Source organism: Lepisma saccharinum, chromosome 8 (assembly GCF_977018435.1).
Source record: "Lepisma saccharinum chromosome 8, izLepSacc3.1, whole genome shotgun sequence".
Classification (NCBI taxonomy): domain Eukaryota; kingdom Metazoa; phylum Arthropoda; class Insecta; order Zygentoma; family Lepismatidae; genus Lepisma; species Lepisma saccharinum.
This window is the reverse complement of record NC_139236.1, coordinates 82,170,025-82,186,978: the sequence shown is the minus strand read 5'-3', so window position 1 is coordinate 82,186,978 and position 16,954 is coordinate 82,170,025. Positions and strand designations below refer to the sequence as shown.

At 34.6% G+C, this 16,954-nt stretch overlaps 1 protein-coding gene across 1 annotated transcript in view; it reads left to right on the top strand.

The window, feature by feature from the left end:
• The window catches only part of LOC145991591 (carboxypeptidase inhibitor SmCI-like), a 28,769-nt gene extending 16,999 nt beyond the window's left edge, over positions 1-11,770 (top strand). The window contains exons 6-7 of the mRNA XM_083127650.1: positions 8,881-9,054; positions 11,549-11,770. Coding sequence (XP_082983776.1) covers positions 8,881-9,054; positions 11,549-11,556 — 182 coding nt within the window. The 3' untranslated portion in view covers positions 11,557-11,770. The remainder of the gene's footprint in view (positions 1-8,880; positions 9,055-11,548) is intronic.
• Positions 11,771-16,954: the final 5,184 nt, after the last annotated feature.

The following is a 16,954-nucleotide window of genomic DNA, read 5'->3' as shown; positions in this document are numbered from 1 at the left end:
TACTAGCCAAGGTTTAGTAACATTTTCTTCACTTTAGTACAAATACCAAAGAAATAGGTATATTTTATTCATAATTTGACAAAATGTACTAGTATTTAATTCACAAAGTTAGGTAAAAAGCAGTATTTTTAAAAAGTATTGTTACTGCCTTCAAACTTTGTTATTTAGCCACTAACAACTGGTTTACATTGTTTGGCATCCTTTAAATAGGAAAAGAAGGAATTATTTGTTTAGTATTTTTACTACTTTATATTTATTTAAGAAAACAATTCTACAGTTTAACTTAATTTTAACAAATTGTTACTAATTTATATATCAAAGTTATGTTATTTAGAGTGTATGAAGGCGTATAAAGTTAATATTTGTACTTATCAGTTCAACTAACAATTATATTTTACACACAAAAGATAATGTTTACAGTTAAATCACTTGAATCAGAGAATAATATTTTACAGTAATGGATTCATTCAGCACTAGTTAGCACTTTTATGCATCAGAAAGTTTTTTTTAATTTTCTATTATGCATGCTATTTTGGGCTTTTCTTAAAATGTATTTCTACACCAAACTGCCTCATAACATAAAACTGCTAAGTCCCCAAAACATATACAAATACAATCAATAAAAACTACTTGAAAAGGGAAAAACTGACTACAGTCTCACAGACTTGATGTAAAATAACAGCAAAACTTAGAAACATGCACAGTCAATAGTGCTGAATTTGCATACAGTTCACATGCAAACTCTCATGAAAAGGTTCAAAACAGTCTCCCAGCTCCGTTATCATCTATACTTGGACAACAAAATCCTGCAACAAATTCTCAGAAATCCTACCTTTCCTACCCTTGCTTAAATAGCTAAAGTGCAATCTTCATACTAAAATATTGAAAAAAGGCATATCTATTTACATAAAAGTGTGTACACATGTGTTTGTCTGCATGTACTCTTAGTTAAATTGATAAAAAAAGCAATATAGTTATAAATCAAAGACTATACCTAATAATATTAATTTCAAAATAAGCTGATAGAAAAAAATATAATAACTACAGTATAAGCTAGAAACATAAATTGAGAGTATTTGAAAATAAGATCCTTAGGAAAATATTAGGGCCTAAAACAGATGACAAAGCAGATGAGTGGAGAAGATTACATAATTTAGAAGTACATAATTTGTATTCATATCCAGATATTATTAGAATAATTAAATCAAAAAGACTTAGATGTGTAGATCATGTGGTACAAATGGGAGAGGAAAAAAAAGCATACAGGATTCTTGTTGGGAAACCTGATGGTAAAAGACCAACAGGAAGACCAAAACAAAATGGAGGGATAATGTAGAGATGGATCTAAAGGAAATTGGTAGGGATGGAAAGGAGTATATAGATCTTGCTCAGGACAGGAACAGATGAAAGGCATGTGTTGCTGCAGCCATGAACCTTCGGGTTTAAAAAGGCTAGAGAGTTAGTTAGTTATACATTAAATAAGCATAATATTTGCATTGTAAGTAGTGAATATAACAAATGTACAAAGCATTGTGCGAAAACTATGTCAACTTTCCATTATAAGCAGAAAATTAAACCAGTTTGCCCTAGAAATACATTTTAAGAAAAGCCCAAAATAGCATGCATAATAGAAAATTAAAAAAAACTTTCTGATGCATAAAAGTGCTGACTAGTGCTGAATGAATCCATTACTGTAAAATATTATTCTCTGATTCAAGTGATTTAACTGTAAACATTATCTTTTGTGTGTAAAATATAATTGTTAGTTGAACTGATAAGTACAAATATTAACTTTATACGCCTTCATACACTCTAAATAACATAACTTTGATATATAAATTAGTAACAATTTGTTAAAATTAAGTTAAACTGTAGAATTGTTTTCTTAAATAAATATAAAGTAGTAAAAATACTAAACAAATAATTCCTTCTTTTCCTATTTAAAGGATGCCAAACAATGTAAACCAGTTGTTAGTGGCTAAATAACATAAAGTTTGAAGGCAGTAACAATATTTTTTAAAAATACTGCTTTTTACCTAACTTTGTGAATTAAATACTAGTACATTTTGTCAAATTATGAATAAAATATACCTATTTCTTTGGTATTTGTACTAAAGTGAAGAAAATGTTACTAAACCTTGGCTAGTACAGTAAATCTGAGAGTTTTAGCTGGATATAATTGTAACTTGTTAATCTCGCCAAACACAATCTTTACCTCAATTTTGGAAGCTAGCTGAACTTTAGCGTTTCGAATTACATATAGTGAAGGCATCTATAGTGGAAAAATACACCCAGTCTGTAAAAATTTGGAAATGTTGTCTCCTTCTCTGTCGCACAAGACCAAGAGTGTTCTCAAGTGTTTCAATATATTTCTTAACATAACTAACTTTTCAAGAAAAAAATACCTTGTGCCCAGATAGCTTAGTTGGTATAGCGTTAGGCTTTTAACCTATCTGTCCAGGGTTCGAGTCCCTGTCTGGGCGATTACAATTTTTAAATTTTGTCATCGGATCTTTTGCAGAATAGATATAAAATATGTTTACAGTCTAACAGATGATTATTTATCTAAAATTATGCAAATAAGCTTTTAAGTTTCTCAATTATCAGCATCTTTAGCTAACAATACAGCATAACCAGTATTATTATAATAGAAATGTTCTGGTGGTAGAACCTACACCTACTGTAATATCTCTGTGGTATTAACTTACATGCAGCCCATAACTTTTGGGACTGTTTCTCCTCCGTTACATTTCCTCGCCATTTACCCTTAGCGTCGCAATTAGCCTCAGAAGCAAAAAAAAAGCGAAATCTTATATTTGTTCTTTTTATATCTCTGAAACCACCTATACTATAGAACTACATTTAATAAATTTTGCAGTCTTCCTGTTTGATCTGTTAAATAATCCAGTCAATAAAAATATACTTGCATAGAAAAATCTGTTTTTCAGATACTTTAATCGGGTAATCTGCTTTTGCGTACGTCCTCAGAAATATACACAATCATAGTTCTTTATAAATTTAGCACCTGATATAGAATAAGTCGAAGTCTAGTTAGAGTTGGCCTGTAAATGCTTCTGGTACATGTAGTCACTTGAAAAAGCAAATATTGGGTGTATAAAAAATAGCATTCTTGTGAAACAGTAAAAATCAACCTCATTTCCTCGTAGCATTAGCTGTAAATCCTTCTTGCAGGTTAACAAAGCTCTGGCGTGTGGGCCTACATCACCTACAATCCTTTGTAAAGTTCGTGTTGTCCTATACATTGTCGATATACATACTAAATCCCTAGTTACAGCCTAAGCTTTTAGTTTCAATCAGAGGATTTCAGTGTTCAAATAGTGATTGTAGCCTCGTATAATAAACCAGATGGAAATAACCCAAATGTTGATGCACCCAAAAAACCAGTAATACTTCAAAAATACTTTGAAAAAGGCTATAAGGCTAAATTATTCTTCTAGCATAGAAAAAAAGTTTAGCAAATGGACCTATGGTTCATATATGTAGTCAGTCGTCTGTGAACTTCGTCTTGTCCTGTGAATTGTCAATATATTGATAAATGGTTATATTTTTTAAAAAAGGAACAATGTTGGTAAGCGTCCAGTTATGGACCCATCGGTAAAGGGATTTCAGTCTTTATAGACACAATAATTTTCGTTACACTAAAAATTTGGCCTCGTATAAAGGCAAATAGTCGAAATGTTAAACATTTCGTGTACTTTATCCAGTAAACCTTAGCTAGAAATACAATAACAGCGTTACAGACATAAAAAATAAGCAAGCTTTGATATTCTAGTGGCACATAATAAATATAAAATATCCTTTAAAATACTCTGACAAATAGTTGTGGGTTATCTGAGATCAAAATTTTCAAGCCCTCTCTCCTGCATAAATAGGCTCTAGAATTCACTAAGCCTCAAAATAATATTGGGTACATAAAATAAAAAGCAGATGGAGAGTGATGCTGATCGCATCATCTCCAAACAGCAAAAACAAAAATATATGGATGGAGCTCTACCTGATATATTTAGAAAACTTAGTATAAAAGTAACAAAATACTCAGCAAACTCTAAAATAAACAAACTTTCCTACGTAGCAGGCGTAACCTGACCTAAATAAATACATATAGAAATACAGAACCAAAAATAGCATAGTAAAAATCAGTAAACCCTAATAATAATAATAATAATAATAATAATAATATATTCTGTGGCTTACATTTTAGCTAAAAGTACTTTTTCTTTAGTGTTTTCGAAAAAATTTAAATAAATACTAAACTCTAAGTTAAAAATTTGTAAATGTATATATAATACAAAACAAAATAAATAAAAATTAATACATACCCTGCAAAAAATCAGTAAAAAAAGTTGAAAACATCTCTTTGTGCATCCAAAATATAATAACAAATCCTTCCTGACTGGATTAAATTGAGTTATTTGAGTAATATTAAGCCTAAACTTGTCAAATAAAAGGGTAAAACTTGACAAAACACACTTCATGTGTACAAAATTTAATTCAAAACACATCTAAATTGTGTTATTTGAGTAAACGTGGAGAATAATCCTGTAAACTTGGAAAAAAATCTCTCTCTCTCTCTCTCTCTCTCTCTCTCTCTGTGTGTGTGTGTGTGTGTGTGTGTGTGTGTGTGTATGTGTGTGTGTGTGTGTGTATGTGTGTGGGTGTGTGTGGATGTGTGTGTAAGTGTGTGTGTGTGTGTCCAAAATGTAATAAAAAACACGTTCAAATCGTGTTATTTTGGTAATAATAAGCCTAGACTTGTGAAATAAACAGATAGAAGTTGAAAAAACACACTTTGTGTGTCGAAAATATAACTAAAAGTATAAATATAAGAATAGTATAAATAGTGTTATTTTGGTAAAAATAAGCCTAAACTTGTGAAATAAACAAATAGAAGTTGAAAAAACACACTTTGTGTGTCGAAAATATAACTAAAAGTCTTTCCTGAATAGTATAAATAGTGTTATTTTGGTAAAAATAAGCCTAAACTTGTGAAATAAACAGATAGAAGTTGAAACAAATGTCTTTGTGAATCCAAAATTTAATGAAAAAATGTTGCCTGAATAGTATAAATAGTGTTATTTTGGTAAAAATTAACATAAAGTTGTAAAATAATAAATTAAAAGTTGAAAAAATGTCTTTGTGAATCCAAAATTTAATGAAAAAATGTTGCCTGAATAGTACAAATAGTGTTATTTTGGTAAAAAATTAACATAAAGTTGTAAAATAATAAGTTAAAAATTGAAAAAATGTCTTTGTGAATCCAAAATTTAATGAAAAAATGTTGCCTGAATATTATAAATAGTGTTATTTTGGTAAAAATTAACATAAAATTGTAAAATAATAATTTAAAAGTGGAAAAAATGTCTTTGTGAATCCAAAATTTAATGAAAAAAGTGTTGCCTGAATAGTATAAATAGTGTTATTTTGGTAACAATTAACATAAAGTTGTAAAATAATAAGTTAAAAGTTGAAAAAATGTCTTTGTGAATCCAAAATTTAATGAAAAAAATGTTGCCTGAATAGTATAAATAGTGTTATTTTGGTAAAAATACATAAAAACTTGTAAAATAATAAATTAAAAGTTGAAAAAATGTCTTTGCGAGTCCAAAATTTAATAAAAAATGTTGCCTGAATAGTACAAATAGTGTTATTTTTGTAAAAATAAGGATAAGCTGTGAAAATGTTTGACATAAAGTCAAAGTTTGGTAAAAAATAAACTCAAAATTAAGTTAAATAGCACACAGTAACATACATTTACTACCTAAATCAATAATCAAAGGGTCCTAGGTTCGTTACCCCGTGATAAAAGCAAATGGTGAAAACTGTAGGCCCCGTCCCTGATAGCTCTCCCTTCTTCATAGTACAGATAAAAAAAACCTGCGCTAAAGCGTCCTGTGCCTTGGAGCAACCCTGAGCGGAATATTAATTGGCGGCGGAAACCAGTTCTACAAGCGACGCATAGCTTCGGAGATTTGACCCTTGCTGTGCATTTCCAGACATCCTTTGTTGTCTGGATCAATCCCTTCGCATGCCCTACGGCGTTGCATAGCTTTCCCCTGTTCTTGCGTACTGGTTAACCTTGGAAAAACCGGTTCTGAATATCTACCGACGCGTCCTCTGATTGGTCAATCAGATTCCTTCTTTGTTCTGACGTTCTGACGTCATTTGACCTTGAACGCACACTCCCCAAATTCCTTTCTCGTCTACCTGCGCGGAATATTAATTCATTCTCTCTGTCTGGCATCAGAGCGGAGTTCAGATTCGGAGACAGTATTCTGTCTAGCGTGTGAAACCACCGTGTTTCATAACATGATGAAATTACTGCATAGTACTAATTAATAACATTACATATCGCGGTTCGAGTACCGGGACCGTCTTCTTTCGTAATTGAACCTGTACCTACACCCATTACCACCGTTCATAGCGGTTCATAAACCATAGAAAACTTATTTTCAATACTATAAACATTAATATTATCGATTGATACATTACATACTTTGCAGTAATGAATATAAAACCATATGCATAGCGTTTAGTACCTCTAATTACCTTCTATATACATATTTTTCATAAAATAAATAAATATATATTCATAAAAAGTTATAAACATGCAAATACATAAATGTAAACTATTCTAAGTACATGCAAATAAATTCTAAGTACTTGCGAATTAATTAAAACCCGTGCACATTAGTTATAAGTACATGTGAATAAATTGCGAATATTAAATAGCGACCGAGCTTATCGCGTTTACCTTCTACTCAGGATACTCAGCTAGAGCCCAAGGTAGCAAGAACCGAAGACACGCTCTGTGACCGCGTTTCGAGACAATGAGCCGGGGTCATTTCCATCTCTTCGGAAACCCAAGCCAAGCCATCCTAACGTCTTTTCAACGGACAATTTTGAATCTGATATAAATCTGCAGGACTTCGAGTTTTATCCGGATTTTGTAGAGAGATCACCTCCGCGCTACACTCCCGCGTGACTACTGTTTTGTTTCCGTGGACTTTGTTCTTTTTGCATACCGTAAGCGAGTTACCGATAATGAGTTTACCAGTGTGTGCTTTATTCTGTGAAACATTTCGCTGTGGTTTGTTTTTACCAAACGAGAACTGCCAAAACGATGGCCGGCTAAAACGTCGCCCTTTCCCCGACGCCTGAAACGATGCACCACCACCATCCGGTGAAGCCAGCCGACGACAAAACCGACACGACCGACGCGCAATGCCGCGAACTCAACCATTGCCCAACGCCAAGAAGGACGATTCCAGTTCGACGCCCAACAGAATCCCGGTACCAGAGAGAGAGAGAGAGAGAGATGATTCCAGACCAACGCCCGACAGAAGCCCAATGAGAGAGCGAGAGAGAGAGAGAGAGATGATTCCAGGACGATTGATTGATGCCCGACACACAAGAGAGATTTCGAACCGACGCGTGAGAACGTACAGCCGACGCTTGTGAGAAGAGAGGATACACGACACCCTATGAAAGTCAAAGTACCCAATATCGTCGCAACCACCCTTCGTCGGGTTCCACTTCGAAGAACATTTTCGCCGCAAAGGAACTTCGTGCAAATCCCCGCATCCAGGAAAGATGAACGATCCCCGATCCCACGATGTAGCAAAGTCTGGTAGAGTATTCTTCAGATGGTTCATGTCCATGTACGCATGTATTGTTTGTATCAACGCCCTACTGTAAAAGCCGAAGTCTCACTGATTTGCAAAGTGATCAGGAACCCCGAACCTAACTTCCGTGTCTGATATGTTTGAGTAATGTTATAAAAAAGGTCATTTCATGTTCATATGTAATAATTTGATTGCCTGCATTCAGAGTTAGAAGCTCAATTCCATTACGTTAATTTTTCGTGTAACTTGTCAAAGTGTCCTCCATTTTTGTGTAACCGACTCAATTAGCTTGTCAATAGTTGACTGATTAGTCTTTTAATTTGTTGAAAGCGTATTTTGCAAGGTAGTGCGAGTGTAGTATTCTTTATTGCATAGTGTTTTGTTGTAATTTTTGTTCGCGCCGACGATTGATTTGTGTATTCCGGCCGCTGGAGCCGATTAAGTTTTGCATCACTATGTAATGGTGTAATTGTTCTCAATGGACAAGAGAGGCTTGTGTGTATTTCCCCCGTCCGAGGAACTTGGTAAATGTCGTGCTTACGACATGATACGTACGTTTATTCAAACGAAAGGATTAACTACGCCGAGCCAATTGTTTTAATTGCTTCCAGAGGGCTGGCGAATATTTGATTTAAATTAGCACAGGAGCGGGCAGACTAATGGCCTAAATTCATGTAAAGGTTCAAACAAAAAGGAAATGGTATGTTGATTAGATCCATGATTTGTATGTATATTCCCATGTGAAATATCCCAGAAGTGAGAATGAGAGAGAGTGAGTGAGGAGGCGATGCAAACCGTTTGTTAATTCCAATATTTTCGTTGCTACAATATATTCATATTTTTACCGTTCGTCTGTGTTATCATTTGATGTTTTTCAGGTATCTGGTATAATGCTATTAGTGTATTATTATTGTTCGAGTCTACATATCTAAGGTAAAGCGAAATGTGTAACATTTCAAGGTATTTATCCCCGCCTCGCACTAGTACGACAATAAACGACCGTCTCAGTACGAACTAAAAAACCTACACCGTAAGTAAATCAATCACACGACTGATTTCCCGTACCTATGGTGACGTCTGGCTCCGTGCCGGGGTAAGATATGTCATTCCGGGTAGCGGATGTGGGAACCTTTACATGTGTATGTTTCTATGTATTAAAAGTAAAAATAAATAAATGCGTGTGCATAACAATTCAAATAAAAGAAACTTTAATTGTTATAATGCTTTAATTTCCCAGAGGATTCTAGCCAGTACTGTATGCTGCAGAAGGACAGCGGCCATTGTCGTTCAAACCAAATAAGGTGGTACTATAACTATAGAACGAAGTTGTGCGAAAGGTTTAATTATGGTGGCTGCGCAGGAAATTCCAATAACTTTCACACTAAAGAATTCTGCATGGATAAATGTTCAGGTAAAGTGCATAATTTTGATGTGAAGGTTATGTAGAAACTTGATCATGCGATATGCTCATTCCATTTCCAACATTATCTTCAAAACATTCCCATTATGAGAGCTTTCACACCATAATGTTATGTCGCCTGGCATATATATAGAAAACTAACACCTATTTGCATATTTCTGATATTTTGCATATTTTACGAGGATTTTATGTCTTTCTGACTTCAACGAAGACAATGAATGGTGAATTGTTGAAGTTGGAAGTTTAAGTCCACTTTATGGCACAGATAGGCTGATCGTGACTGGATTAATTTTAACACCTTCGTTATAATGAGTCATTCAAGGGAATAACGATGTAATTCAAAATACATAATAATATGTGTAACGACCGCCATGTTAGGCAGATTTCAGTTGTATATTGGCATTTATCTTATTCGTATACTTTCAAGTTAAGAACTTTTATTAAATTATTTATACTTAATTGTTTTTATAATTCATATATATATTCACGATTTATCTTATGTTATAATATTATTCGCGTATTTCTGCAACATTTATTCAGAATTTATAGGGTAATAATTATCCCAAATAATATATGCAACGTTTTCATTGTTTTTCAAGCACAAGTTAAATACATTGCTTTTAATATCGAGTTTTGTTCAACAATGTACAAGATTGAAGTAATTTGTCTTCGTTACAAACTAAATCTTTATTTAATCATTTTTATGTACAAGGGCAAATATGATTCATTTGATAAAATTAGTTTAGTTATTTCTATATAGTTTAATATTGTAATATTATAGCAAAGTATTTCTCCCTCGTTTTTAATAAAATATCGTATTCCTATTGGCTGTTTATGTAGGAGTGGGGGAACCACGCTTTGTGTTCTTGGCGATGTAAAAACTTCCACGTTGACATTTTTAATTGTTGCCAACCTGAACTTTAGCTTACTATCGCTAATTAACATTGATGTGTCATATAAATTATCAGTTTTTCTTGTGTTATTTTATGTTATGAGTTTGTATTGTAAGTTAGAACAATCTGTTATGCTGCGCCTCGCGCTTGAGGTAGGGAGTTGAGGTCTTGCTATTAACGGTGAAGGCGGTGCGCGGATTCTGTCGTGATAAATAAGTTACTCATCACTGCCTACAAGCGAGCAGGACCCAACACATCATATTTTTGGCTTGTGCGAATAAGTATGTACGCGCGCGATTCGTGATTAAAGATTTTGGACATTTAAATTATAAAATATTTGGAATTTTTATTTACTGTCACGTGTCGCAATTCGGTGGTTTCCTTCCTGGAGGAAGGGTGGATCTTCTTAATCCCGAACCCTGGGTGAGAACTGGTGCTCCCAACTGACCAGCCGGAGCAAGGAGTGGTGGCACGTAATGTTATGTCGCCTGGCATATATATAGAAAACTAACACCTATTTGCATATTTCTGATATTTTGCATATTTTACGAGGATTTTATGTCTTTCTGACTTCAACGAAGACAATGAATGGTGAATTGTTGAAGTTGGAAGTTTAAGTCCACTTTATGGCACAGATAGGCTGATCGTGACTGGATTAATTTTAACACCTTCGTTATAATGAGTCATTCAAGGGAATAACGATGTAATTCAAAATACGTAATAATGTGGCTTAAATTTTAACATGTCCCTTCCTCGTCTGATAAGGATGTGCCCTGTCGTCACAAGTTTGTTAATATAGTTTTGCAGATTAATGTGTCTACATTTTATTTATTTCCATGGTAGTTTTAATAACAACATTAACAATAGCGACTTGGTAATAGTTACTAATCGTTTCGAGTCTGGTTTTAAAGTCTACTTTGTGAATAGAAAGGTAAATCAGGACTGGACCTACAGTTTAAAGTAGGATCTGAACCACTATGTTTCTTCTATGTTGATTACAAGTCGAGGACGTTACCAGTGGTGAATTGATAAATAGACGAAGTAACAAATGCAATAAAATGTGTATGCCATATTTTGGAGTCCATCATAGAGCTGAAAAGAAATGTTAACTTGAAAGAGAAGTACACGCTTTCACACATAGGTGGTGGGATGCGTCATAAATGATAAAATTGCTTTGTTTGGTTCGATTATAACTGGGTTGCACACGCTGTGGCACATATATTTGTAATTACAATTTACGGGTTACAGAGATACCTGCACAAGGAAATTACTAATAAGTAGAACTGAAACCAAATTTAGTAATTGCACTACTCTCAACTACTTGAATTCTCCAGTGCAATATCCAATACATATGCATTTGGGTGTCCGGTTGTAGAGCTTAATCTTTCATGCAACACCTAGCTTTGATTAATGCTTTTACTTTGTAAAGTTTAAATATGACAATATTTTGTATTAAAATAAACTGCGCTGAAAGAAATAGTGTCCAAATATTTTCACGTATTCTCATTTTTTTAAATGAAGTAGGAGCATTTTCAATGTTTTTCTTCTCTTCAATTTTTGAGCAAAATTTATTATTACATTCTATCTTTCAGGTATGTGAAGTGATATATAAGGCGAATTAATAATCTCAGGAAAAGTATGTACGAGCGAATATATCATCAAGTACAAGAATAATTAATGGATGACGTCAGATGTGCAATATATATGGAACATGCTTCATATTGATTCTGAAAATTGTGTTGAGGTGTACCCTACAATGTGCACCGGTTACACTGGATTTTGTTACTTTTTAGATAAATGTATGTTATATTAAAATGATGAATTATACATTAACTTTTACTCGTTTCTTTCAAGACTAAAAGCCACTTTATTAAGAGTTTAAAATGCTAATTATGTCATGGCAGGAAACCTTACTAATATTTTCGATATAGGCAAGAATAAATACTGATACATTATTTTGCTTCATGAATCTAATGCGGACAGCTACGTTTTCCATTATCGAAGAATAAATGCACTTACAATCCTGGGGATTTAATTTTACCTATCTTGCTACAATCTACATTGTTAGGTGTATACACCTAACCTATGATACTTCTCTTTTATTTTTGGGAGCTTTTAAGTTTATGACGTCACCAACTAATCAAATTATAATATTTGATTGGTTTATTTTCTTTAATATCGCCTTTCTGCCATTTTTTACTTATCGCGACGGTGATAGCATGAGATGGGTGAAGTAAGAATCACAAACACATATGGGCGACACCAAACAAACCCCCACAGAGGATTTTCCTAGGTATTAATCAAGGCACCAGAGCCTCGTTAGCATGCGAACAATGCAGACCTTTGGAGGAGAGGTTGGCACTTATCAAAGATTACCCCTTGCTCTTAATAATATAAAATCTGAAACACATATTTTCCTTAATATTTTTGCCTGCAATTCACTGGTGTCGGCTCAGCTCAAACCGATCAATTCCGTGAATAATTGAAGCATTCACTTCATATTTTAAAATAGCAGAAAAACTTCTTATTTTTACAGTAGTTAAAAGAAGTAAAGTTCAGTTAACCTTAATCAGGATTCCATTTAATTCAAAGAGTAACTCCTTCCATGGAATTAAGGAACCTTTTCGAGCAGGACTCATCTCCAGGAAGGTATCAACTCGGGGCAATCCCCGGCACCTACCGACCTGTTGGGTGAGAATGAGTCAAGGCAAGGACTTATAAAACATTTTTCCTGCTCCCCCACAAATAGGCAATAGTTAGGTTGGAGTGTTCAATGAACAAACCGATATCTCATTAGTAACTCCTTCCATATTTTTCACGATTCCAAAAAATTCTACCTCTAATGTCACCGCGTCGGAAACCATGCAACAAAAAATTGTCACAAAGCTTTTTTCTTGAATGCAGTGTTTGAAACTTAATTACACAATATAATCACTATGCATTTCAGTATATAAACTGTATGATATGATGCATTAAAGCTACTGACCAAGAAAGTCTTTATTTACGTAAAAAACACTATACACGTGACGTTTCAATCCTATATCAGTCTATAAAGACTGCCTTGGTCAGCAGATTTTAGTGTTTTCTAAAATAGAAAAGAGGCTTAATTGTCTTATCACTGCATGAATTGCAAAAAGAAAGAAAAGAAAATCTGCGTCGTAGATAATTTAATACAGAATCAAAGGCGCCCGCAGGTTTTTTTCTCAGGGGGGTAGTCTTAAAATTATTGTTGTTATTATTATTATTATTTCTATTTTATTATAATTATAATAATAATAATTATTGATTGATTGATTGATTGATTTGTTGTTTTAAGTCCACTTTATGCACAGTAAGGCTAATCGGGACTGGACCTACAGTTTTTAAAGTGGGATCCGAACCACTTGTGCCTCCACCGGGTATCGAACCCGGGACCCCTAAATAATAATAATTATTGTTATTACTACTACTAATACTACTAGTAATGTTTTTTTAAATTATGCACATTTGTAATTTCCATATTTTGAATATCTATGATATATACAGTTTGCATAACGGTAAACTTAACATACATATTCATGTAGCACAAAGAGCTATTTTTTATAGTTAGATATGTGTAAAATAGACTGTAAGCTTAAATGTAACCCTACTTAAAAACAATAATAGTAATAATAGTTGCTGTAACTTACGGTCCGTAAGTCACAAAAAACATTACTTTTTGTTACAAAATATCGCAACGATTTCACCATTTGAATTACATTAATTTTTTCCAGAAACCTCAGGGGGGGCAAGTGCCCCTGGCCCCTTCCTACGGGCGCCCTTGTGCACAATAGTTAATAGTTTATAATAATAATAATACAGTGGATTCTCCTTAATTCGAACAGAAACAATCTGTAATGACGTGATGTTTTTATTAATTCGAATTTTGGATAATTCGAACGTATTTCTTGCCCACTTGGAGTTCCAATTGAAACGAGTTCACTGTGGTATTATTACAAATCATTTTTTCCCCTTTCGATTTTACATCCAAGATCTAACACGCCTAAAAAAAATTCATGATGACGACCATGCTTTAAATGATGGTTTCTCAAATTGACAATTTGTATCTCCGAGGCTAAAATTGTCTACTTCGTGCGGGAAGGGGGTTGCATTTCCGTAGCCCCTCCACTTGCTACTGCTTAGCGTGCCTTGGTCAGGGTCCACCGGCAAAGATACATCTCATCAACTTTAGCAGCTTCAGGGCTGTGGCGATACATTATTTAAAAAAAAAATCGCTGGTTGAGATGATATTGTTATTATTTATTATTATCTCAATAGGGATACAAATAAGCCATACATCATTTCATTTTGAACAATATTAATACAAATAATGACTTGATGCCCTATGTGGTAAAGAAATATACAAAAGCTACATCTAAGGAAAATGTGATGAATTTACATGAGTATATAACATGTTCTATAGTAGCAATGAAATAAAGAAAGTTTGAGAGTTATACACATTTTGAAGAAAGGAAATTGTAAAGGTGTGTGGGTTGGGATATGAGTGTGTATGGAATTACTGCTCGGAGTACAGGGATGAAAATTTTAAAATATATGTGTGTGGTGGGAATGGTGGTTGGGGGGGGGAGGGTAAGCGCTGAAAATAATATTACTGGAGTTAGAATTTATAGGCATGTGAACGTAGAAGACGACAGAACTGCGCTTTGCTGGTACTGAGTTTGACCTTCGTCGGGAGTGAATTCCAGGTTTTACCGCTGCAAGGTACGAGAAGGACTTCTGGCCAAATCTGCTTTTGTTAGGTTTGGGGATTACTAGGTCTCTATGTAAGGACGATCTAGTGTTTCGGGTGCTGAACTCAGAGCGGAGCTTAATCCTATGATGCAATGGAGATGATTTGTTATGTATACTGTGGAATACCTTATTCAGGTAGATGTAATGTATTGTCGAAGTGACTGTGGGTATGTTGTAAATCTTGCGCAATTGTTGGGAATTATTTTCTTGAGGGTGCATGCGAATGGTTCTTAAGCAATTGTTTTGGATTGATTCAAGTTTCTTCAGATGAGTTAAGTTACCTCCACAAATAAGACTAACACCATACTCGAACACGGGACGAATAAAGGAAAGGTAGAAATGTCTACTAAGATTTCTATTATTAAAATTTAGCTGGGGGTCGATAATCATTCCGAGATACTTTAAATGATTGCCCAAAGGTGCTCTGCACTCATTAAGGGCAATATCTATCGTGTTAGCCGGGATTCCCTTACCGGTGTGAAGCACCATGGCCTTCGTATTTGCAACGTTGAGCTTCAGATTGTTGATGTTGTACCAATTTAGTACTTTGGGGAATGAGTTTTCCATTTTCTCTTTTACATCCTGGTACGTTTCTCCAACATGGACGAGAAGGCAGTCATCTGCGTACAGAGTAATCGATAAATCTGAATTTATTAGTGTGATATCGTCAATAAATATGTTGAATAATTTTGGGCCAAGTATAGAGCCTTGTGGAATGCCTGAGGACACTGACTGCTCGGTGGAAAGTGACCATCTACTTTCGTTCAGACTTTTCGATTCGCCAGAAAACTTTCCATAGGTTAATTTGACATAATGATAATTATCTGATTGTTAATGCACACTAAATTAATCACGAACGCAAATAACGATTACTGAGACGTTTTCTCATCTGCGCCTGACTGCGCTCAATTGTTTCGTCAAGGTAATTGCTAGAACTGACGACAGATGGCAGTAGCTTAGAGTCAATATTATATGAAAATTTTACAACCTACACGACGAAACAGAGGATTTATAGAGGTACGAATTTATTAACACTTTTAGTTGTTACAATAACCTTACAATATTAATATGCAATAAAGTGATATTTAGGAAATATTTTTTATGTTATTTCTTTTCTTTTTGTTAAAATGTGTTAAAGCGTAATATATATTGAGCGAAAATAATTTTTAATCTGTTTCCTAAACTTCGAGGTAGGTTTGTAGACAATCTTACTTATACTTTAAAATTATTCTAATAGAAAATTTTCTGAAAGATAATATTCCCTAGAATTTGCATAGCTTTGCTCTTCACACAGCACGCTACGCCACGAGGTTCTCCACTTTTCACACCCAAGTGGTGTAACGGAAGGAATAAATACCTCCCAAACGACTTTCTGCAATCATTGAGTTGGGCACGCTGAAGTGGTAACACAGTAGCCTTGCAATCGAAAGATCCATGCTTTGATCCCAGGTGGAGGCACATTGCACAGTGGTTTAGATCCCACTTTGACTCTGTGCTTAAACTGGATTTAAAACAAACTTGTCATTGCGTCACATCAGTGTGAAATTTCCATGCATTCGATCGATGCGTGAGCTCGGAAGTATCATTGATTGATTGGCTGATTTTACTTCGCTTTTCTGCCACTTTTGGCTAATCGCGAAGATGGGAATGAGATAGATCAACAGAAATCACAGCACACGAGCCCCCATGGCTGCACGTCCAGGCGCTAGGGCCTCGTCAGTCTGCAAAATTCAGTCCATGGTGCGAGTCAGGAAAAACAAGTGGCTCACTTTCTCCCTCCCCTACTGCCCCCGCCCTTACAAAAATATTTGTACAATTCAACAATTTGGAGAATTGGATTGGATTGATTTGGTGTTTTAAGTCCACTTTATGCACAGTAAGGCTAATCGGGACTGGACCTACAGTTTACAGTGGAATCCGAAACACTATGTGCCTCCACCGGGAATCGAACCCGGAACCCCTTCATTACAAGGAGAGGACGCTACCATTGCGCCATCGGGGAGGCACAAGTTGGAGAAGTATAATTCCAAATAATGATCTGTGATGCTTATCGAAAGCTTTCCTCAAGCCATTCCAAAATATTTACCATCACTCTACCATTGAATTAGTACACAGCTAGCTTGTGCACAAAATAAAACAGTTCCCTCTAGTCAACATTTACACTAATCGAAGCCTCAAACGCATACAAATCAAAAGTTTCTCGACATCTTCATTGTTCTCCAGACCTT